Source organism: Papio anubis, chromosome 14, assembly GCF_008728515.1.
Source record: "Papio anubis isolate 15944 chromosome 14, Panubis1.0, whole genome shotgun sequence".
In the NCBI taxonomy this organism is placed as follows: domain Eukaryota; kingdom Metazoa; phylum Chordata; class Mammalia; order Primates; family Cercopithecidae; genus Papio; species Papio anubis.
Genome location: NC_044989.1, coordinates 55,896,863 through 55,921,862, shown reverse-complemented (window position 1 = coordinate 55,921,862; position 25,000 = coordinate 55,896,863). Strand labels below are relative to the sequence as shown.

The window sequence follows — 25,000 nt, the reverse complement described above, 5'->3', positions numbered from 1 at the left end:
AATAACTACCATTCTGATTGATTAGGAGCCAGCAACATCGAGACAAGACCCTCCACCAGCAAAATAATTTTGGCTCATTGAAGGCTCAGATGATCATTAGCATTTTTTAGCAAGAGTATTTTTAATGCATGTATATACATCTTTTTTATACATAATGCTACTGCACACTTAATAGACTATAGTATAGTATAAACATAATTTCCTGTGCACTGGGAAACCAAAAAATTTGTATCTCCTGCATTACTGCGATATTCACTTTATTGCAGTGGTCTAGAACGAAACTACTCCAAGGTGTGCCTGTACTTCAAATCATGATGTCTTAATTTGTTTTCTTAAAATATATCTGTATGTGTATCCTAAGCAGATAAATCAGGACATGATTATTCATATTATTAGAGGCAAGTGAAGTTTAGAGAGAGGTCTCCATACTAGACCATATTTATTTCTCTCTTTGAACTACTGTGGTTGTTACTGTTTACACTATCCCCTTGCTACTCAAAGTGTAATTTCAGAGGTATTCCTGTAATTGTAATATAATGCCAGCATATTTTTTTAATGTTACCAAACATAACAAACCTTATTTCAGGAAAATCGAAATACCATCAACAAATGAAATGTGAAATAATGCCCTTGATAGTAATTTCTTTTCCTTTCTACCAATAGAGGGCAACATGAACAAGTTGCTGACTTGATGGTAGTGTTCAAACCTCCTGTCTCAGCAAAGTTCAAAACAGACAGTATTAAACTTGTGACAAACAAAAGCAGTACAAGTTGAAACTACAAAATGTTAGTAGGACGAGCTTCTGTCTGGTTTCTCTGCCTAGAGTCTCACCTCTTTCCAATTCCCCTACTATAGTGCTGCTAGAAATTCCTTTCTAAAAGAGAAATCTGATATCATTCCCTTGATTTTTTTTTTTTTTTTTAAAGCTCAGTTGTACTCTATGATCCACAGGATAAAAGGCCAAATTCTTTAGTGTGATATTTGGGTTTGTTCTCAATATGACTTCAACTTTCATTTCTCACCATTGTCCACATTTGGAAACTTCTTTAGCCACGCCAAGCTACTCATGGCTCCCCAAACACAATATACTCTTCTATACCTTGATGATGCTTTGCTTTGGTGGTTCTTCCACCTGAAATTCCCTGTACTTCCACTCCCCATTAAACACTTACTTTTCATTCAAGGCCTGGCTCAAAAGTCATCCTTCTGTGGAGACTTTCTTGACTCCCCATTGTTGAACCTTGTTTCTCCCACAAATAGCGTATATTACAGATAGAATTGTTTTAGAACAATCAGTTTGTATTCCTTAGCAGACTACAAGGTCTCTGAGGGTTCATGTGTCAAAAGAAAATGTCTTATTCATCTTCATGTCGCCAGTGCCTAGTATGCAGTAAATACTCATAATGTGTGTTTGTTGAATGAACAAAGAAAAGGAACTAAATGGAGAGTTCTCATACTGAACAAAACACCTTGTGTAAAATTTTAGACAGACATTGCAGCTAAGGCTTGTGGATGGTGCTTCTCACAAGTTCAGGAAGCATCAGATGTGACTAAAAGATTATTTTTGAAATATATAGATGTTTTTGGCGAATTTTAATTTCCCTGTTGCTTCTTAGCAGCCAGATTTTTTTGTAGTTTAGTTAAGATGAAGGTTCTTTGGTGCAGAAGTATGGAGATATTATGTCACTTACAGTTTAGAGAAATCCTGGTTGCACGAGGTCACCTATTTCTAAGCCAGGTGGAATTCTACTTTCCTGCTTCTCTGGAGACAAGGGATGATCTACGGTCTGTGTGTACGTGGCATACTCAATAACCAATTCCAGTCTCACTGATGCCTGTTTGCTGAGATTAGCATTCACACAGTGACAGAAGAAGGTATTCCTCTCATGATTCTACCTCAGACTGGTAAACTGCAGTACATTTAAAAACACATGATGTATATACCAGTAAGTAGACACAGCTGATGTTTTGCAGAGGTGATCATTGCTAAACCATCTGCCAGGTTTTGCAGTTGGTTAAAAAAAAAAAAAGAAAGAAATTAGTTCAGCAGGATTTGCTCTTCGCAAAATCATGTTGAGTTTTGCCAATTCTACGTAATTTGATATACTCTTGCTAATTGAGTAAGAGAAAAATGCTTTCACATTGCACTGCAGGAAAAATATGGCCATTGTCCTTATGACCCTTGTTAAAAAATATTCAATCATGAGTTAGATAGGGTTATAGTAAATAAAAGCGAAAATAAAAAAGACTGAGACAGCTGAGGAATTCAAAATTGTGACTAAATCAAAACTGTTTGTAGCTACCATAATAAAATAGATATACTACTGCAATGTCTTAAACTAAACAGAATGAGGAGGTTGAGATCTAAAACTAAGAGTAGGCTGCCTTCTGGGATCAAAATAAATCCAATCCAGAGCTTGGAGGTCTGTCTACTAGTAAATTTCCGTAAAAAGAGTGTAGGAGTTTGTGATCCATGACACAAATAATTTCTTCCCAATTCAGAGTTGAAATCCTCACATGATGAATGTATTGCGAAATATAGGCAATCTAGCTGATGATTAGAAAAAAAAGATTTGTTAGGAGACTTTTTGGTCCCTTTGTGTTTTTTGTTGTTGTTGTTGTTTGTTCTTTGTTTTTTTTTTTTGAGACAAGGTCTCCCTCTGTGGCTCAGGCTGGAGTGCAGTGGTGTGATCACGGCTCACTGCAGCCTTGAACTTCTGGACTCAGGTGATCATCTCACCCCAGTGTCCCCAGTAGCTAGGACTACAGGTGCACGCCACCATGCCTGGCTAATTTTTGTACTTTTTATAGAGAGGGGGTTTCACCATGTTGCCCAGGCTGGTCTCAAGTTCTTGGGCTCAAGCAATCATCCCGCCTTCATGTCCCAACATGCTAGGATTATAAGTGTGAGCCACTCTTCCCGGCCTACTATGTTAATTTCATAATGATTGAAAATTAATTAATTCAACAAATTTACATATTCTGCTAATACAGAGCACACACTATATGCAAGACACTGCAGGACACTGATACTATATATTTGTCAGTTAAAATAAAATTGTTGGCCAGGCACAGTGGCTCACACCTGTAATCCCAGCACTTTGGGATTCAAGGGCAGGAGGATCACTTGACTCTATGTGTTGAAGACCAGCCTGAGCAACATAGTGAAACCCCATCTCTCAAAAAAAAAAATTAGCCAGGCATGGTGGCACACACCTATAGTAGCAGCTACTCAGGAGGCTGAGATAGGAGGATTGCTTAAGCCTGGGAGATCAAGGCTGCAGTGAGCTGTGATCATGCCACTACACTCTAACCTGGGTGACAGAGCAAGACACTGTCAAAAAAAAAATTAATACCTTGCAGCAATAGATCATAGATGTTGACCTATATGCCATACATTTTATGGCAGTTTGTTAGCATACTTATCAGCTGCCTCTATCTCTTCATGACATTTTACCAAAAGCTTAAGCTTCTGTTAAATTGGAAATAATTGCCTTCCTACAGAAATGGTTCTAGGTGTTCTCCATACCTTTCACAGGCAGCTCTGTACTACACAGTCTTCTGCTGGGGCTTCTGGTCCCACTCTGTCCTCTGTGCCCTGAAGGTTGACCTCTGTGGACACCATCATATGGGGTTTCTTATTCTTTGCTTCCAGGAGGTTCAGCCAGAAGGGAAGCACTGGCCTGAAATATAAGTGAGGAGTACAGAGAGATTGGGATATTTATTTGCCTTTCTTCTGCATCATGATTATGGCAGTGGCTCTACACTCTATGGACACAGTTCCTACTTAGTGACTCCTCTTCCAAGACTCCAGGTCTTTCAGGGTTCTGGCAGCACAGTTTCCTCCTCTTGCCCCTTCAGGCCTAGGGGTGAGAAGTGCTCACTGCTATTGTTCATCCTTGGGTGGTTCCCTGCCCCCGTATTGGTTCACTTACCTTCTCATGCCCCTCTAAATCATCCCTTCATTACTTTCTTTTCACTTAAACGCTTTTTTTTTGTCTGAACCAGCCTAAAGTTAAACATGTTAATGTGCCCTCTGCTTCCTGCTAGAACTCAAGAAGATTAGAAACAAACAAAAAGTTTTATATCCAGAAGAAAAATTCTCAAAGATAACATGCTGAAAGAATGAAAGCAATTTGAACTACATCTGAATCAACAGAGCAATGAAATTCAGCTTCCAAGGAGCTCGTAGACAATTTCTGCAATTCCAGAAGGTAACTATATACAATATAGTTGGATAGTTTATTTAATTATCTGTAGTCAGTTAATTCACTGGGAAGAAAGTCGTTCCTGTTTTTTGTTTTTTGTTTTTTGTTTTTTTTTTTTTGCATCCTGTGTATTCAACAAGGATAGAGCCATACCTATTTCTTTGCCTATAGTGTGTGGCTGCTTCTTGCTACAATGGCAGAGTTGAGTCATTGTGACAGAGACCTTATGGCTCACAGAGCCTAAAATATCTACTATCTGGCCTTTTACAGAAAAAGTTTGCCAACCTCTGAACTAATTGATTGAATAATATATAGTTTGTAGTTTTATTTCTTTTGGCCTCATTTAGACACAACCTTTTGTGCTCAATATGCTTATCTTATACATATGGTGGTTCAATAAATATTGATTAGTGAAGAAATTGAGAATGCACTGACAAACTTAGAACTCATGACCCTCAGTTTTGTGATAAACATGGAGAATCTATTTTAATTTTTTATAAGATTTATTAGCCAAATCATATATGTGATTATAGGAATTTGGACTCTGATGTTGTAAAAATTGTTAACCTGGGTTGGGTGTAGTGACTCACACCTGTAATCCCAGCCCTTTGGGAGGTGAAGGCAGGCAGATCACTTGAGGCCAGGAATTTGAGACCAGCCTGGCCAACATGGCAAAACCTCATCTCCTATTAAAAATTCAAAAATTAGCCAGGCACAGTGGCCCATACCTGTTATCCCAGCTACTTGGGAGGCTGAGGCATGAGAATCGCTTGAGCCTGGGAGGCGGAGGATGCAGTGAGCCAAGATTGTGCCACTGCAGCCTGGTTGACAGAACAAGAGTCTGTCTTAAAAAAAAAAAAAAAATTGTTGATCTGGCAATACTACACATTTAGTATATGATAAACATCATTACTAAAAATGCATTTGAATTCCATTAATTGTTTAATTCAAACTGAGAGGCATGTTCAGGCTTGTTTTTGTTTTTCTTTAGAGATAGGGTCTCATTGGGTCACTCAGGCTGGAGTGCAGTGGCACAATCATGGCTTACTGCAGCCTTGACCCTCTGGCTCAAGCTATCCTTCCACCTCAGCCCCCTGAGTAGCTGGGATTATAGACATGAGTCACCACATCTGGCTAATTTTAAAATTATTTTATAGAGACAGGCACTCTGTCGCCCAGGCTGGAGTGCAGTGGCGTGATCTCAGCTCACTGCAACCTCCATCTCCTGGGTTCAAGCGATTCTCCTGCGTCAGCCTCTCAAGTAGCTGGGACTACAGGGACCTGCCACCACAACCGGCTAATGTTTTGTATTTTTAGTAGAGAAGGCATTTCACCATGTTGGCCAGGCTGGTCTTGAACTCCTGACCTCAGGTGATCCACCTGCTTTGGCTTCCCAAAGTGCTGGGATTACAGGCATGAACCACCACACCTGGCCTATTCTTTTTTAAGTGTTTTCTTTATGTGTTGTGGATTTTTTTTCCAAATATGACAATGAAATGTATTATTTTTATGATGAGAAAATAAAATAGTTTACAAAATATGCAAAATAGTAAACCTAATGTAACTGAATATTTTATATCGCTATTTTAGTTGAAGAAACCAAAGACAGATCTTTAGTTTAAAAAAATTGTTGAAATAAAATTGAGTCTGAGAACTCTTCTCAAACTAATATTTTAAGAAAATAATCAATTAGCATGTATTGATTGAAAATTAGGAAATCACATTCAAATTGTAAATTTTTAAAACGTTTCATGTGAATTTTAACTTTTCAACAGCAGAACATCAATTATATAGTCGCTTAAGAATGTATGCATTTCTTAATATCTTCCTACTACCATTCACTAGAAGGAAATAAAATATCTTCAGATATCCTCACTTGTAATGTTTATTATAATCTGTAATTTGTACTTTTAAAATGGAAGCAGATCTTTGCTTTTCCTATGGTTCAAAGTATTTAATTGTTTTAACTCACGCTTATTTTCAGTACCCTTAAAACTACCAATGGTTCTTTATATGGAAATCTTTTTGCTCATTTATCTTAAAAGGAATGCTGTGTGAAAAATTTAAGTCACGTTCTAAAGATGGTATTATTATACCCAAGAATGCCCAGTTTGTGTTTCTTTTATTAGAACATCTTAAGCTCTTGTGTCGTGCTACCCATCAGTTATAACTGTGATCTTCACCATGAGGAAAGGGCCCATTACATGGAATATTTATGTATTTTATTAATGATCCATCAGGTGTTCTGCCTAGGTTCTCTTTCAACTAGGTATTGCTAATGTCTGTCTCTAAGATGTAAATAGTTTAATAGTAGAGGTTGGGAATAGGCTTATGATCAGAATAGGAGAGTTAATTGTTTTTCAACTTCTAAAAGTTTATTTTACAGTATTTGTCCTTTTCTGCACATTTTTATTTTCTCCTCTATAACAGGGGTCCCCAGCCCCTGGGCTGTAGACCAGTACTGGTCCATGGCCTGTTAGGAACTGTGCCGCATAGCAGGAGTTGAGTGGCGAGCCAGCATTACTGCCTGAGCCCTGCCTCCTGTCCATCAGCGGCAGCATTAGATTCTCACAGGAGCGGGAACCCGATTGTGATGAACTGCACATGCAAGGGATCCAGGTTGCGTGCTCCTTGTGAGAATACGATACCTCGATCTGAGATGGAAGAGTTTCATCCTGAAAAGATCCCCCCTCCCTGCCCAGGGAAAAACTGTCTTTCACAAAACTGGTTGCTGGTGCTAAAAAGGTTGGGGACCACGGCTCTATAAGGTTTTCATTTGCTTAGTATCTTTCTGGTAGCAGCGTATTGTTTTGTTTGAGACACTCACTGTGTCGCCCAGGCTGGAGTGCAGTGGTGCATCTCAGGCTCACTGCAGTCTGCATCTCCTGGGCTCAAGCAATCCTCCATTATGCTAGCTGGGACCACCACTGTGCTCCAACGCGCTCTGCTAATTTTTAATTTTTTTCTAGAGATAAGGTCTCACTATATATATTGCCCAAGTAGCATCTTAAGAGGAAATGAGTCACTGCCTATTGCTTAGGTTTGAAGAATTAAAGAAGGAACAATGCCAATGCAAGGACTGACTATATGATAGGACAGTCATACCCTGGAAATACTTTGTAAGTGACGATTAACATTCAGAACTTTTGCATCACACCATAGCAAACTAGTTAAATAAACTGAGTAGCACCACACTTACCTAAATAAAGACCAGGAGACTGAACGCAAGCAAAAACATTATACCAAGAGACACTCCAGGCCTATCAGAAATCCATCAATTCCACTCACTGAAGAGCCTATCAGGACTTCACTCGAAGACTGTTAATTCTTTCAGAGTGTTTTAACAGTCTGTGTATTCCTAGCATCCAGAAAATTAGAAGCAGCACATTTGACTGGGGACTATAGGTGGGTGGAGATACTGACAGCCACAAGAGAAGATAGGAAAACTATTCAAAGTAAATTCAAAGTAAAATAAAACTCAAAACTTAGTTATCTGGAGACTGTGAATGCACCCTTGCACTTTTTTTTTCTCCACCTCCCGTGTTCAAGTGATTCTCCTGCCTCAGCCTCCCGAGTAGTTGGGACTACAGGTGCCCGCCAGCACACCTGGCTAATATTCGTATTTTTAGTAGAGATGGGTTTTTGCCATACTGGCCAGACTGGTCTCAAACTCCTGACCTCATGATCCACCTGCCTTGGTCTTCCAAAGTGCTGGGATTACAGGCGTGAGCCACCACACCTGGCCGCACTCTTGCACTTTTAAGAACCTCTGAATTTATCACAACATTAAAAGCACCACACAATTAGGTCAAATGTAGTGAAACAATTAAGAGACCAATTTCTGTTCAGAATATACTGTTCAACAAAGCTTAGATACATTTTTACAAAATTTCCATCAACATGACAAAAAATAAAAAATAGTTTAGGTGTTGAGAAGGATATATGCCATTACATGCTGACTGAGAAATAAAAGATTATACGATGTTTATGTATTCCTCTAAGCTTTTCTCTGAAAAAAAAAATTACTTGGAAAAAAGCTCTCTTGAAAGCTATTTATTTTATGACCTCAACGTCCTGGGCAAAACCTTTGATTCTTCAAATTCACTGGCAAGCAAGAATCTAGCTAAAGGCTCCTCAAGGTCATTCGTTAATGAAATAGTTCTCAGAAGTCACTCTGCTGTGAGCTCTTGCCTATTGTTAGGATTTTACACTAATCATCGTGGTGCGAGGAAGACTCTGATCCATTGACTGAGAGTGCCCTCCATTGCACGGCACTGCCCTAGACCCAGGGACACAAAGATGAATAAAGGAGAAGTAATTGTAGGCAAATACATGCCATTTAGAGCAAGTTGCAGAAATGAAGGGAAGATTTGATACTATGCAGATACAAAAAGGAGTGTCACCTGAGTCTGATGTAGAGGCATGCTTCACAGAGAGGTAACGCTTGAATCCCAAGTGATGAGTGGGAGTTGGCCTAGCTAGCAAGCAGAAAAGGGTATTCTGGACAGGGATGGAAGCATATGCAGAGGCACAGGCATATGGGATATTACTGTGAATTTGAGAAGGTTCACTTTGGAACACGGAAGTAGGATGTTTGAGAAGACCAATTGATACTGGCCTGAAAGGAGGACCCCTTCTCTCTTCCCTGTCATATCTTTCTACCTTTCCTCTCCTCAGTTGAGGTACAGGACAGAACAAGTCCACTGGTCAAAGCAGAAGTCCAGAAGAGAATGAAACCAGTGTGCTCATTAACTACCGAGGAAACTGATGCTCAAAAAAGTTAAGCAACCTGCCTAATTTCTCTTTCTCTCTCTGTATATTTCCTCTTAAAACTATGTTGGGTAATTAAAATATAAGCCTTCTGTGTTCTTAGGTGATTTAAAAATCTTTTATTAGATCAAGGGGCCCTTTTAAAAAGGCTATTAGAGACTAGATTTCTTGATGACTTAAAAAAAATTTCATGAGGGAATGGTGCCATTCTTTTTTGTAAAGCTTTATTGAGACGTAATTCACATTCCATACAATTCAGCCATTTAAGGTACACAACTCAATGGCTTTTAGTGTATTCACAGAGTTGTGCAACCATCACCATGATCATTTTAGAATATTTTCATTTTCTCAAAAGAAACTTCACATCCCTAAACCATCACTCCTATTCTCCCCCAACTTCCCCAGCCCTAGGCTAATCTACTTTCTGTCTCTATAGATCTGTCTTATCTGGACATTTCACATAAATGGAATAATACAATATATTGTTTTTTATGACTTTCACTTAGCATAATGCTTTCATCCATGTTGTAGCATGTATTAGTACTTCATTATTTTGTATTGCCAGATAGTATCCTATTATATGGATATACCACATTTTATTTATTCCTTCTTCAGTCCATGGACATGTGGGTTGTTTCCACTTATTGTCTATTATAAACAACGGTGCCATTCTGCTGCTGCACTAGCTTATGAATGTGATTAGCTTTGCAAATCCGTACTTAAAAATATTTGTCACCAAGGAACCTGGTTCTGGGTGAGTCTATCACTTCCTATAGTGTAGATCAAGATAGACATGGGTAGAAGTTCATATGGGTGCTTTTGATACATGGGTTGTGTTATTCATATGCAACCTGAAGGAGAAAACCTCAATTATAATACACAGGGGAGAGTCTTTCTCTAGTGATTTCTAAACGGGACCATGGTCCATTCTAACCGTTTAGTTTTGGATTAGAAGAGAGCTAAGCAAACAACTTACATCCTAACCAGATGGGTATGATTTTTCCAAACCCCTTTCGTGCTGGATTTAACATTCCAAGAAAGAATGCATTCAGGACACATAAACGACTACAAAGTACAAAACAAAAGTATTTTGAAGAAATCTTGAGAAATTTCTTCCTCAGTGAAAGGTGGATAGGAAACTTTTGAATTTAATTTTATAGGATGTTGCAATTCAAAGACCATTAAACTGGGTATAATATACAATCCCTCTTTAACCAGACAGAGAAATTACTGGTTGTACTCTTGAGATTTTATAAAGCATTTTTAAGGCTGCTGTTAAACTAGGGAATTGTGAATTGGTAGGTTTTCAAATAAGTTCCTCCAGACCTCAGTCTGGTCTAAAGTTTCCTGTTTTTACAATTAACTCCTCATGTTTCTTTGTTGAGTGTGTGTGTGTGTGTGTGTGTGTGCGCGCGCGCGTAAAACCTAAAGATAGACCAGAAAGCATCTGGGGCCATCTGGCTCTACAGGAGAATCCAGATTTCTGTGAGGGATGGGTACTAAATTGCATAAACAATACTACCTTAATGTATGACTCCTGTGCTAACTCTTCAGTCACCACTTCGAAATGCCCCTAACCTGCTGTATTTGGTATTAATACTTTTTGTTTTTTTGTCTATGAATGAAGCAGATTGATTTGTCCTAGGATAAACCCAGTATAGGCATAATTACTTCCATATTGTTTTGTCAAGCATCTGGGGGATTACAAAGAAAAGTGGATATGTCAAGCACTGGGCTGCTCCTGAAAGCAATGCTGTCTTCTTGGTGCCTACTCTCCTTCTGTCTGCATTTCATTTGCCAAATAAAGCACCACTATTAAGAAACAGTCACCAGGCCAAGAGCAGTGGCTCTCGCCTGTAATCCCAGCACTTAGGGAGGTCGAGGCAGGCAGATCACTTGAAGTCAGGAGTTCAAGACCAGCCTGGCCAACATGGTGAAACCCCGTCCCTACTAAAAATACAAAAATTAGCCAGGGGGTGGTGGCAGGCACCTGTAATCCCAGTTACTCGGGAGGCTGAGGCAGGAGAATCGCTTGGACCCTGGACGCAGAGGTTGCAGTGAGCTGAGATCGTGCCGCTGCACTCCAGCCTGGGTAATAGAGTGAGACTCCGTCTCAAAAAACAAAACAAATAAAAAAAGGAGTCACCAAGCCAGGCGTGGTGGCTCACACGTCTAGTCCCAACTGCTAGGGAGGCTGAGGTGAGAGGGTCACTTGAGGCCAGGAGTTTGAGGCTAGCCTGGGCAACATAGTGAGACTCCCATATCTAAAAGACTTTTTAAAAAGTCATCAAGAGCAGATGGAAAAGATTGCTAGCAATAAGGATGTCTGAAGGCTTGTGTACTGACTAGGGAAATTCAAGGTTCTACTCGTACACTACCTAGCAAAGTGCCACATGAATGCATCCTAATTTTAATTAAGATGATTTTCAAAGGGCATTCAGTTCCCTACTCCTCAAAGCAAGATCCTTTCTCCTGTAACTGAAGTGGAAAGGTTACATTTCAAGATTTTTCATAAAGGTTCTTTATTTTGAAGGAATAATGTTAAAAACATTAATGACATTTATAGAACACTTACTATAAGCTGCCATTTCACTTACCCCTATTATTAGCCCTGCTTTACACGTGAAGGAACCAAAGCACAGAGAGCCTCAATAACGTGCCTAGGCTCACACAGCTGGTGCATATTGGAACTAGGCAGGAAGACTTCAGAGTCCAGGTTCCCAACTACCCAATTAAGAAATTGTGCTGTTTCTTCTTTTTTTTTTTTTTTTGAAGTATTCAAGGAGATTTAATAATTTATAAAGAAAAGCCAATTCAAATACATGATTAATAGTAAGGTTTCTTTCTTTTTTTTAATTTATTTATTATTATTATACTGTAAGTTGTAGGGTACATGTGCATAACGTGCAGGTTTGTTACATATGTATACTTGTGCCTTGTTGGTGTGCTGCACCCATCAACTCGTCATTTACATCAGGTATAACTCCCAATGCAATCCCTCCCCCCTCCCCCCTCCCCATTTGTGCTGTTTCTTAATTGTGTGATGACAGAAACATTTTTACTGCTAATTTAAAATATATACTCTATGTAAATATTTATGTAATGTAAACATAGCACACATTATAAAACTATATTATCTTTTCTCAAAAAAGATTGCATTCTACATGCCCATTTTACCCCAGGAAAAAAGTCTTTATTTTCCTTTTAAATGAGGAGTAACATTTGATTTTGCCAGGGAACTTAAAATTATGTCGAGGTTCCAGTCGTGCATGGCATGGAGATTTATGACAAATATGTAATCTGTTTGTCACCCAACTTGGATGACTTCCAAATGTTTCTTCTTTGTAGTTCTTGATTTTGCTTGGGATTCCCCCCCACCCCGACTCCTCAATGGCCAAATAGCAAAAAACAAAACAAAACCAAAAAACAATGTCTGAGTCACGTTTGCTCCAGTCAGGGAATACCAACGTGCTGACAGACAGCTCTGGTTTTTAAAAAATCTTACTGTATGTCACTTGCAACTCTGAAGAACATTCATGCGTTAGTGGACTGGATTTGGAAGAAAAAAAAAGAAGCAGAAAAAACCCACCAAGTTGCGGCTCAAGTCCCTCTGCCATTTGCTGCAGTGAGTTTTCCTATTCCATTTTGCTGGGGGGAAGGCATGCTTTACAGAACACATCAAACTGTCCGAAAAAGGTTGTCTGCAACCCTCACGTTTAAAAGAGAAGGATTTCTTTCCCTTTCCTTCACATATCAAAGAAGGCACTCGGGGAGGAAATAAACCATAATTAGGCATGAGCGAGCGAGCGAGCAGACAGACCCCTTGCTCTGCCTTCCCTGTCCCCGCCCCCCAAGCCTGGGCGCAAGCGAGGAGCGGGGTGTATCCCCAGCAGCTGCAGCGAACGCGCGTCCACGCCCGCGCCCGCCGCCAGGATTGGGCGGCGGCGGGGCTAGCCCGGGGGCGCGCTCGCTCGGGAGCGCGCTCATGCAGCGGTTTTCTTCTCCCACAATCCAGAGGCAGCTGCGCGGGAGGGGCGGGGAGTCGGCGGAAGGATATCGGCGCGGAGGAAGCTGCGCGCTCCCTTTGACGGCGGTCCCCGGCATTGGCGGGCGGCTCTGGCGGGCGGCGAGGGGTGGGGTGTGATGCGGCACTGCGGTTCTGAGGCCGTTACTCCGGCTTCTCCATAGAGGGCGGAGGAGGCTGGAGCGCGGCGGTGATTTTGTGCCAGGGATTCCCAGAGAAGCGCTGAAAAGGCTGGCAGGGCTTAGGAAGCTGGGGGGTTAGGGACACGCATTCAAGCCCCCACCCCCGGGAGGGGAAGGGGGCTGGAGGCAAGGCTTGAGGGCGGCGGAGGGATGGTGTCTGTTCGGGGGGAAGGGGTGAGCCCTGCCTGTTGGTGCTGACGGGCTGCGGGCAGTGGAGGCTCCGCGGGTCGAAAGCGGCTCCATGCCCATCGGTGGGTGGAACGTGTAGAGGTCGGAACGCCGAGGTCGAGTCTGGCGGCCCCTCGGAATCCTTAACGTGGTCTCTGTCTAACGTTATTTCATTTAGCCCACGTTGGGATTAATTCATTGGGAGCAGTTTCGCTGGTCTGGCTCCTCCAGGAGCTGGACAACCTTGACGGGCTTTTTGTCTTGGGCTCCAGCCCCCTTTCCCTTCCTCCTCCTCCAGATGCCTTTTCTCTGCCCCTCCTCGCCCGGTACAGACATTTCCAGCGCAGGCTGCTGCTCGTGGTGTCCGTCGTCGAAGCCACTTCTTGGGATTTCGGCTTGTTTCCCTTTGGGGTGTTTTTTGAGGAGGGAGAGTGCCCCCCTCCTCCACGATGGGATTTTCCTCCCTTGCCGAAATGGACTTTCATTGATTTATACTTACTTCCACGTTTAGTGACCAATTCCCTAGGCGTATTTTTGTGGTAGTTCCTTTTTTCAAATACATACTCTGTAAAATGGAGAACGAAATTTTTACTCCCCTTCTGGAGCAGTTCATGACCAGCCCCTTGGTCACTTGGGTAAGTGGGGTGTCCTTTATTGTATATTTTGCTGCGTTATTTGTGGCTGTAGAGATGGAGGTGGGCGTTCATGTCGTGGTGATCCTTCTGTTCTAGGTTAAAACGTTTGGACCTCTGACTGCAGGAAATGGGACCAACCTTGATGAATATGTGGCTTTGGTGGATGGGGTGTTCCTGAACCAGGTCATGCTCCAAATGTAAGTTCTTCCTTCTTTCCTAGGTAACTTGTTTTCTTTGAGAAATAGCATACGGTGAACTTTGAGACACGATGTTTTAAGCCCCTAATTTGCTTCATTGGCCAGAAAAATTCAGGTGGTTTAAGAATTAGATCTTGAAAGGAATGATAATGTTATGCGCTCAGCCCATTATCACAACCTAGTAATTCTACCTGTTAAAATTGTGAAACTTTAATTTTTCATTCTGTCAACCATGTATCGTCACTTGTCTTCAGTACTGAAATCCAAGCCACATTGTGTCTTCTTTGATAATTTGGTAAAATAAAAGAATGAGAATCTGGTTTCCTAAGATAGAAAAAAAGACTTTACTGTGAAGTTATGTGCATTTGATGCAGAAATGTTTCTTATTAACCTTTATATCTAGAAATAAGTGGCTCAAAATTTGAAACTCGTTAAGTAATAGCAGATTTCAGAAGGGAAATTTTCAAACAGTTCTGATTGGTGAGGACTCTTGCTGTAGTAAGTAATTTAAATGCCTGTAATAACTAAAGCTTGATGAGATGATTTATTGTGTGAATTATTAGGTTGCTTAATATTTTAGGGATCATTTTAAGGTATTCTTACAGGTTTTGAAATGCAAGTATCAAGTCTTAATAACAATTAGATAACGACTTAGTGGGCAAATCTTTGTCTTTTGTGTTTATAATATTGGGTTTGTACTAAGTAGGAAAGTATGCTTTTGAGATGGGAATTGAATAGTGAAAGTATATTGGTAGCTGGATTAGTAAAATTAAAACTCAGTTTTTATCCAATTACAGATATTGTAGCATACGTGCATTCTAAGTACGCTAATGTAGTTTATCAAACTGAATTTTTCAGTTGTGCTCAAAGTAATGCGTACTTAGGCTTATTTCTCTTTAATAAAATCTGATTAGAAGAGGTAGTTTGGAACTTTTATATGTATGGGAAATGGGTGTGTTATTAATGAATAGTTGTTACTAGAGAATAAGTCTACCTTACTGCTCTGATAACCTTATCAAGTTTGTATTTTATTGATTTAGATTTTTATGTTTAAGACGGTAGAAGTCAAATCTATAAAAAATTGCTCTCTTGTTAACTTCTCTATGTGCTCAAAGAGATTTGTGGGCTGTTTTTCATGTACGTGTTGATCCTACAGGGAAGTATTATACTATTATACATTTTCAACCAGTGTTTTATTTTCATAGGCACCCAAAGATATATGTATGTTATCTGAATATGTATATATGTTTTCCTTAAGGAAAAAAGAGCGTAGACATTATTTCCAGGGTTAGTAAATATATTTTTGACAGCTGTGTAATGGAATTATTTTTTATCCTCAAAATATCTAACTATTTCCTAAGCAAAATGGTAGGATAATAAACTGACTTCTGTTTTGGGGAAACTACATGACAGAAAGGGTAGCCATTACACTAGATATTCAGAACTTGTTCCCCTATGTCTCTTTATGTGCTTATTTTTAGACAGAAAATTTTGAATTTGTGTGCTAAAAAAAAATGTGTGTTCACAAAAATAGGGAAATAGATTACTTTAGTTTTCCACTTTAATTTTATTTGAACGATTCTTTTTCCAAAAAAATTTGGTTTTTTTTTTTGCATCCCAAATACTTAACTGAGGTGCTAAAAACAAATACATTAGTTTGTTTCCACTTCGAATGCAGTTTTATGCTAAAAAATATATGTATATTTTGAAAATGATGGTATTCCAAAATAGTGGTTGCCAGGTTGCTGTTTTTCATGAGGGGTAGCTCCTTTCCAAACCACAGCTCTGCTTCTGTATTTTCAGTTCCACCTCTCAGTTTCTTTAGATTTTTTTTTTTTTTTTGGTGTCCTAATTCTGTTGTAAATGACCTATATAAATTAAAAGAAAATAAAAGAAAAAAAGTATACTTTTGCTTGGTTTGAATAATTTGCTAAAATAAGATCAACACAAATTTATTTTAATTATTTAACTGATAGGGCAACAAAATATACATTGTTTTAAAAGCTGTATTTTGCTAATTTTGAAGTCATTAGGATTTCTGTTAAGCACTTAGATTAATGTATGCTTTAATGTACTTTATTATAAAGTGTCAGTTGTAGTTGTAACTCTGTACCTAGTAAATGTAAAAGTTAGGCCTAGTCTAATTTCTACAGTACATTTAATTACAGAATTAAATTGTGGGCAAGAACCCTTTGTAAGTGAAACTATTTATATATTTTCCATGTTTCTTGTGCTTGGAATTCGATGAGTGTCTTGGATCTGTGGGTTTGTAGTTTTTATCAAATTTAGAAAAGTTTCAGTCATTATTGCTACTATATATATATATATATTTTTTTTTTTTTTGATCTCTTCACCCTTTTGAAAGTCCAATTACATATATACTAGTCGCTTTGATGTGGTCTTAAAACTTACTGATGTTTAATTCAATTTTCTTTCAGTCTTCTTTGTTTCATTTTGAATAGTCTGTTGTGATGTCTCCAAACTTATTAATCTTTTCTTCTACAATGTTTATTCTGCTCTTGATCCCACCCACCGTATTTTTCATTCCAGATATTATAGCTTCATCTCTAGAAATTGTCTTGTGTCTTCCATGTCTATGTTTTTCCTGCTCTGTCTTTTCTCTAGCTTCTTGAACATATGGAATATAGTTATAATTGGCTTAATGTCTATGTCCACTAATTCTGTCTGTGTCATTTTGGGGTTGGTTTTGGTTGATTGATATTTCTCCCCATTATGGATTCTGTTTTCTTGCTTTTGCATGCCTGGTGATTTTTTTTTTTATTTGATGCCAGACATTTGAAATTTTAACTTGTTTGGTGCTGGATATTTTTGTATTCCATTAAATACAAAAATCTTGAGCTTTGTTCTGGGATGCATTAAGTTACCTGAAAACAGTTTGATCTTTTGGGGACATGCTTTTAAGATTTGTTAGGCAGTACCACTCTGTCACACTGTTGAGGCAAAACCCCTCCGAATACTCTAGCTGGTGGGAACAGGACCTACTTGGTAGTGTTCGCTCTCACTCTTTTTGGTGGTTCTTTCACTATCTTTGGGTAGTTTCCTCACACTTACATTCTGATAAGTACTAGACTTGAGGGATACCCTTTGCAGATCTTTCTCACTGTGCAGCTCTCTTAAGTACTCTGCCCTGTGTACTTGAGCTACCTTGCTGTCACCTTTAGCTACCTTGCTGTCTCCAGACTCAGTTCTGTCTCTTCAGCTCAGACCATTGTGCTCTGCCTGGATTCCCCTCTTCCTGTTCTGTGGCTTGGAAACTCTTTCAAGGCTGTAATGCTGGAGCAGTTTTGGATTCATGCTTGTTTCCCATCTATTGGGGATCACTGTCTTTTGTTGCCTGATGTCCAATGTCTTGAAAAATGTTATGTATTTTGTCTTTTTTTTCCCCCCCAGTTGTTTCAGGGAGGAGGGCAAATTTGGTCTCTGGCCACCAGTGAAAATATGTTTATATACTTTTTTTTTTCAAGATGGGGTCTTGCTATGTTGCCAGGCTGGAATATGTGATCATAGTGCACTGTGGCCTCAAACTCCTGGGCTCAGGCCATCCTCCCACCCTAGACACCTGAGTAGCTGGGACCACAGGCACGTGCACCACAATGCCTGGCTGTTTATATACTTTTAATTACATTTTTGCTCTGCTAGTCTTATATTATTGCTTTTAGATGTGACATGGACTTTTGTCATAGAAACTTTTTTTTTTGAAAGCATCTCGCTCTGCGCCCAAACTGGAGTACAGTGGCTTGATCTCGGCTGACTGCAAGCTCCACCTCCTGGGTTCATGCCATTCTCCTGCCTCAGGCTCCTGGGTAGCTGGGGCTATGGGCACCCACCACCACGCCTGGCTAATTTTTTGTATTTTTTTAGTAGAGACGGGGTTTCACCGTGTTAGCCAGGATGGTCTCGATCTCCTGACCTCATGATCCGCCCACCTCGGCCTCCCAAAGTGTTGGGATTATAGGTGTGAGCCACCGTGCCTGGCCAGGAACCTTGTTATATAAGTTTTTCATCTTAAATGTTTATTAAGACTAAGAAAATTGATTAATTTAATGACTCTGGTGTTGCCGTTTTGCACCCAGACTCTGAAAGTGAAGAGCTGACTTCTTCACGACACTGTTTACTGTCTCTGCCTCACAATTTTGAAGTCTGTTCACTGACTTGGGATTTACTGTATTCAGAGATGAATCCTGAATTTCATTGAGTAGCTTTTTGAATCAAATAATCTCGTAAGAACTTGTAACATGACATCAATCCTCTTTACCTAATGGGAAGGAAGAGGGAAGCTATTTAGAGATCTGGAATGATGGGCCAGCTCTTCTGTACACTATAGGGCATTTTCCTACTTCAGTGGATTGAAATCTTTTTTATTGTTACTTATCAGTTGTAGGGCGTGGTGACAGTGAAGTAGAAATAATCATTTTCCTGTTTAAGATGTCATTTAGTTCTGGAGCCAGTTTTGAATATTACTTGCTGTGAGTTTTTAAGGAATTTGTGACATTGTAGTTAATTTCATACTCCTAAAATTTAAAAAATGTGCAATTCATATTACTCAAATGGTGGAAAATATGGATGTCTTGGGGTTTTAAGTACTGAGAAAATTGTTAATAGTATCAGAACAGTATTTGTAATTATTATTTATGATCCAAACCCGTTAGATAGTTATAGAGAACTGTACTTGGAACACTTGGTAATTGTGATATACTTGTTATAGCCTTTCTTTTCCTTTAGAATCTTGGGTTTGAAGGGACTTCAGAAGTCATCTCCTGTTTTTTTTGTTTTGTTTTTTTGGTTTTTTTTTTGGAGACAGGGTCTTGCTCTGTTGCCCAGGCTGGAGTGCAGGGGCATGATCACTGCTCACTGCAGCCTTCACCTCCCGTGCTCAAGCTGTTCTCCCACCTTAGCCTCCCAAGTACCTGGGACCACAGACACGCACTACCACGCCTGACTAGTTTTTGTATTTTTTGTAGCGATGGAGTTTCACTATGTTGCCCAGGCTCGTCTCAAGCGATCCACCCACCTCAGCCTCCCAAAGTGCTGGGATTACAGGTGCGAACCAGCCTGACTCTTTGCTTGACTCTATTGACTAGCCTGTGGGTTTCCTGAAGCCAGGGACTCTATCTTTTGTCTCTGTATTCCTAGGACAGTGCTTGACAAACAGTAGGTTCTTGCTATATTTCTGTTGAATGATTGAATAATAGAGCCATGTGTAGTAAAGTAGAATGAATTTGGGCCTTATGTTAGATAGACTTGAGTTCAGTTCTAGCTGTGCTACTTACTGGTATGTGAACGTAACATCTCCAAATTACAGTTCCTACATTTATAAGATGGGAGATAATGTTTCCTTCCTGGTGGGGAAGGATTATCTCTACTAAGACAGGGACAGATATGTCTATTTTCTGTTTTGTTGACCCACTATATCCCCAGTCCTGGTTGCTGTCATTATTATTATGTTGTGCTATACTATATCTAGCTACTTATAGTTCCTCAAGTAAATCATGATGGTTCACAGCTTAGTTTTTTGTTCGTTTGTTTTTGAGGCAGGATCTCACTCTGTCACCCAGGCTAGACTGCAGTGGCACAATCGCAGCCCACTGCAACCTCAAACTCCTGGGATCAAGCAATCCTCCCACCTCAGCTTCCCAAGCAGCTGGGACTGCAGGCATGTGCTACTGCACTTGACTAATTTTTAAAAATTTTTTTGTGGAGAACGGGTATCACTTTTTTGCCCAGGCTGGTCTTGAATTCCTGGGCTCAAGTGATCCTCCTACCTCAGCTTCCCAAAGTGGCTGGCATTACAGGCATGAGCCACTGTGCCTGGCCTATAGCTTAGTTTTGTATGATCTGTTAGTGTCACCTCTATATAGCTGTATGATCTTTAGTAAGTTACTTAATTTGTAAGTGGGATAAAAGTCACAGGATTGTTATGAGAATCAAATAGAATAATGTATGTACAATGCTTAACATATAGAAAGTGTCCAATAAATGTTAGCTCTTTATTGTTTTATTTATATTATTATCATTAGAATTATTTTCCTCTAGAGCAGCAGTCCCCAACCTTTTTGGCACCAGGGACTGGTTTCATGGAAGACAATTTTTACATGGACCCAGGCTGAGGGGAGATGGTTTCAGGATGAAACTGTTTCACCTCAGATCATCAGCCTTTATATTCCCATGAGGAGCATGCAACCTAGATCCCTTGCATGCGCAGTTCACAATAGGGTTTGTGTTCCTGTGAGAATCTAATGTCTTCGCTGATCTGACAGGAGGCGGAGCTCAGGCAGTAATGCTTGCCTGCCCACCACTCATCTCCTGCTGTGTGGCTTTCCTAACAAGCCATGGACCCAATCCATGGCCCAGGGATTAGGCTCTCCTGTTCTAGACTATCCTTAGCCTTTTCTTTGACTAACCAATTCCTGCTCTTCCTTTAATACCTTGTGAAGTCCCCAGGCAGAGTTGTTTTCTTGCTTATGATTCTGAAGTACCTTCACCTGAGTAGCTGTTGCTCTGCTTTATTACTGTTTAGGGGCTAGATGTTTTGTCTCATATATTGCTAGCACCTAACCTAGTACTTAGCATGTATCACCAGCACCTAGCATAGAAGTTAGCATGTCGTAAGTTGTAAGTAAATGTTGAAGAACTAAGTGAAGATAGCTATAATTGTATTAATTTTCAAAATTTTGAGAATACTTTCTAGTTTTAGTACTGTAGAATTTAGTTTTTTTTTAGTTTTTCTTCTATTTCTCCTTTTCATTGGTTCTCTCTCTGTCCCCGTATTTGTTTTAATTACCTTTATTGTATATTTTTCCCACCTATGTTGTATCTCCTTTGAGGCAAGGTGATTGGAAAAAGATTTCATGGTCCATAGTTTTTTATTGTATTAGAGTATAGAGTGCTTTCAGTTTGGTTTCCAATAACTTTCCTGTCCAATATGTTGTGTTTTTTGTTGTTGTTTGTTTGTTTGTTTGTTTTTTGAGACGGAGTCTTACTCTGTCACCTTGGTTGGAGTACAGTGGCGTGATCTCGGCTCACTGCAACCTCCTCCTCCCAGGTTCAACTGATTCTCCTGCCTCAGCCTGCTGAGTAGTTGGGATTACAGGTGCCCACCACCATACCTGGCTAAGTTTTGTATTTTTAATAGAGACAGGATTTTACCATGTTGGCCAGGCTGGTCTCGAACTCCTGACCTCAAGTGATCTGCCCGCCTCAGCCTGCCAAAATCTCATGCTGGGATTACAGGCGTGAGCCACCGCACCTGGGCCATGTTGAGATTTTTTTGTCCACAGCTTTGTATTGGACTGTCTTCAAGAAAAGTCCTTCATGATTGCCTTGTTCTCAGTATGATTCATATTTAGTTAAACTACAGAAATGATGAGAACCTAGAGAAGAACAGGTGAACTAGATGTTATACATGAGAGTATTTTTAAATTTTTTAACTGAAAATTTTCTCTTAATATATATTACGGGAAACTAGTTCTCACAGGATAAATGGAAAGGAAGACCAATTCTTTCAATAGGACACCAGTTGACTTTTAGGATCCACGAAACAGTTTGATACCATTCTAGGTATGAAGTTTTCAATATTTAGAAATAGTATTTGAGATTATACTTTGTATTGGGACATCTGTATAATACTTAATTTATTAATTAGTAAACTGGCTGCTTTTGGAGAGTCAGAGTGGTAGGAGGGCAAAAACAAAAACATGGACCTGAAAGTTTAAATCCTCAATCAGTCATTTAATATTTAGCTAGTTATTGAAATTGGAAAATTACTTTAAATGTTCTCTTTATTCCTGATTCTATTTTTATGGCTTCTTAGATCTATTTTGCTAGTTTAATAATCTTTCTTTTTTTTTTTTTTTCTTTGAGACAGGGTCTCTGTCTGTTGCCCAGGCTGGAATGTAGTGGCGAAATCTTGGTTCACTGCAACTTATGCATCCTGGGCTCAAGTGATCCTCTCATCTCAGCCTCCTGAGTAGCTAGGACTACTACCATGCCTGGCGAATTTTCTTTTCTTTGGTTTTTTTTTTTGTAGAGGCAGAGTTTTGCCATGTTGTCCACACTGGTCTCAATCTCCTGGGCTCAAGCAGTCCACCACCTCAGCCTCCCAAAATGCAGAGATTAGAGGCGTGAGCCACTGTGCCTGGCCTAGTTTAATAAAAATTGGTGGATAAAACTGATTAACTTCACTCTGAGTGAGAGGAGATCTCCCCCTAACATTTGTAAGATCCAGGATAAGCATTCATTTACCACAATAGGCCTAAATATTTAAAGCTTATAAACCAGGCCAGCAAATCATTAACTATATTCTAGTCTTTTCTCTTGATAAATATACCTTCATAATGACTTGAAAGGTTCAAATTTAAAATCTGTGGAATTTAGAATTCATAAATTCACAGTTTTGCAGCAGAATGTGGTTAAACCCAACCTCCTCCCCCCATCCCTGGCTCTTTCTGGCACCACAAAGAGGTCTCATGTACATGCTGTGAACACCTTGCATGCATGCACAAGGTCTAAGCTCTTGTACTCCCATCCCCAAACAAGTACTCCTTGGCCCAAGGGTGTACACAAGTGTGGCACAGTCTATTCTAAGGACAGACCTAGGAAAGAGGCCTGTGTGAGCCCTGAAATTGAGTTAAAAGTGTTTGGGCAAGAAATTGCAAAGTTCTGGGTACCTGGAGTGTCATTTAAAAGTGGGTAGGTAGGCCAGGCATGGGGGCTCACGCCTGTAATCCCAGCATCTTGGGTGGCCGAGGCCGGTGGATCACTTGAGATCAGGAGTTCAAGATCAGCCAGGCCAACATGGTGAAACCCCGTCTCTACTAAAAATACAAAAATTAGCCGGGCATGTTGGCGGGCCCCTGTAATGCCAGCTACTCGGGAGGCTGAGGCAGAAGAATCGCTTGAAGCTGGGAGGCGGAGGTTGCAGTGAGCCAAGACTGCGCCAGTGCACTCCAGCTTGGGTGACAGTGAGACTCTGTCTCAAAAAAAAAAAAAAAAAAAAGTATATAGGCACATACCCCTGTTTACGTGGGCTCCTTTCCCAGTGGAGGCATGTGGGCCGAGGAGGGCCAGAGTGGGACTCAGGGCAGAGCTCTTTCTTGTCATGATCTAAGTGTAATACTCGGTGAAAGGGATGAAGGACTAGTTCCTTCAAAGATCAATTAATATGGGAATAGTTTCTAAGTGCTTACTGTGTAACAAACTGCTAGATGCTAGGAATAGGATGCTTTGCCCACGATAAGGGGAAGGTGCATGTAAACAAATTGCAATGTGGTATCCGTGCCATGATGAATTATGTTCTTGAGACAGTGTTCGCACAGAAAGGGAAGTGATGATTTACATGGAGGAAAGGCTTCTTGGAGGAGCTGTTTGAGCTGGACATGAGAGCTCCGTAGGAGAAATCAGACTGAACAGGAGTCATAAGCAGTGGGAGAGTGGAAGGAAGGACATTTTAAGCAAAGAAAATAGCATGAAAAAGAGGCATGAAGATGTAAATAACGGTGGAGGAATTAGGTTTGAGAAAAGTGGAAACATTTTACAAAGCTGCTAAGAGGAAATCACAAAGAGTGTCAGTTAAAGATGAATACAAGTATTGTCATGCAGGGTTGATGGCTTATTTGAGATTTGGAAACCACACATTTGTAGTTGAGCCAGTGAGCATGGTTGACTAGCCAGTAATGCTTAGCTGCTCGGAAACTGACAAAAATACCTGTAGAATTTATTCAGAATTCTGAATAAACAGACGTGGGATGAGAGAAAAAACAGACTACAGATTCTTAGTTGAATAGTTGAATAATAATGTGTGAGCATTAAAGTGAGGAAGAAAGCAAAGATTAGGAGGAAGCTTAGAGATTAAGGATTGTGTTGCTGGAAAGGGGTCACAGTCCAGACCCCAAGAGAGGGTTCTCTCGGGCAAGAAAGAATTTAGGGCGAGTCTATAAAGTGAAAGCAAGTTTATTAAGAAAGTAGAGGAATGTAAGTATGGCTGTTCCACAGGCAGAGCAGCCATGAGGGCTGCTGATTGCCCATTTTTGTGGTTATTTCTTGATGACATGCCAAACAAGGGGTGGATTATTCATGCCTCCCCTTTTTAGACCATATAGGGTAACTTCCTGCCATTGCCGTGGCATTTGTAAACTGTCATGGCACTGGTGGGAGTGTAGCAGTGAGGACGACCAGAGGACACTCTTGTCAGCATCTTGGTTTTGGTGGGTTCTGGCCAGTTTCTTTCCTGCAACCTGTTTTGCCAGCGGGGTCTTTATGACTTGTATCTTGTGCCAACCTCCTATCTCAACCTGTGACTTAGAATGCCTCACTGGCTGGGAATGAAGCCCAGCAGGTCTTAGCTTTATTTTACCTAGCCCCTATTCAAGATGGAATTGCTGTGGTTCAGACGCCTCTGAGAGTTGTAATAAGAATGAAGGAAGAGTAGGTTAGAAGTGAGGGCATGAGAGAGGGTGAAAAGATAGGAGGTCGAGGTCAAAGTAGATTTTCAGAATTTGAGATTTTGGAGGTTGCAGTTCTGAATAGTGATTAGGACTATGATTAGACAATACTAATGGGTGGATAAAATAGAATAAAATGAAGATAAGTAAAGTTGAGTAGAAATTTTCTTCCTTTTTTTTTTTTTTTATGAGACTGTGATCTCTTGATTTCACACTACAGGTAGAAGTTAGTATTTTGAATTAAAGTAGAAAGCTGGGGCCAGGTGCGGTGGCTCACACCTGTAATCCCAGCACTTTGGAAGGCTGACGCAGGTGGATCACTTGAGGTGAAGAGTTTGAGACCAACCACGCCAAC

General features: G+C 40.2%; 2 protein-coding genes across 14 annotated transcripts in view; one reads left to right on the top strand and one right to left on the bottom strand.

Annotated features, from left to right (window-relative positions):
* Positions 1-202: 202 nt before the first annotated feature.
* The window catches only part of LOC101025789 (putative prolyl-tRNA synthetase associated domain-containing protein 1), a 149,292-nt gene continuing 124,494 nt past the window's right edge, over positions 203-25,000 (bottom strand). Inside the window, exons 4-5 of the transcript XR_004178258.1 lie at positions 3,531-3,684; positions 203-1,996 (exon numbers count right to left, since the gene is read on the bottom strand). The gene's annotated coding sequence lies outside the window, so the exon portion shown is untranslated. The remainder of the gene's footprint in view (positions 1,997-3,530; positions 3,685-25,000) is intronic.
* CCDC88A (coiled-coil domain containing 88A) overlaps positions 12,609-25,000 on the top strand; it is a 130,819-nt gene continuing 118,427 nt past the window's right edge. For 10 of the 13 annotated variants that reach the window (XM_031655177.1, XM_031655170.1, XM_031655173.1 and 7 more), the window contains exons 1-2: positions 13,147-13,988; positions 14,085-14,185. In XM_031655177.1, the coding sequence (XP_031511037.1) occupies positions 13,926-13,988; positions 14,085-14,185 (164 nt within the window). In that variant the 5' untranslated portion in view covers positions 13,147-13,925. Of the gene's footprint in view, positions 13,989-14,084; positions 14,186-19,167; positions 19,247-25,000 lie in introns of those variants that run through there. The other 3 variants (XM_031655164.1, XM_031655167.1, XM_031655166.1) reach the window with 3 other exon arrangements.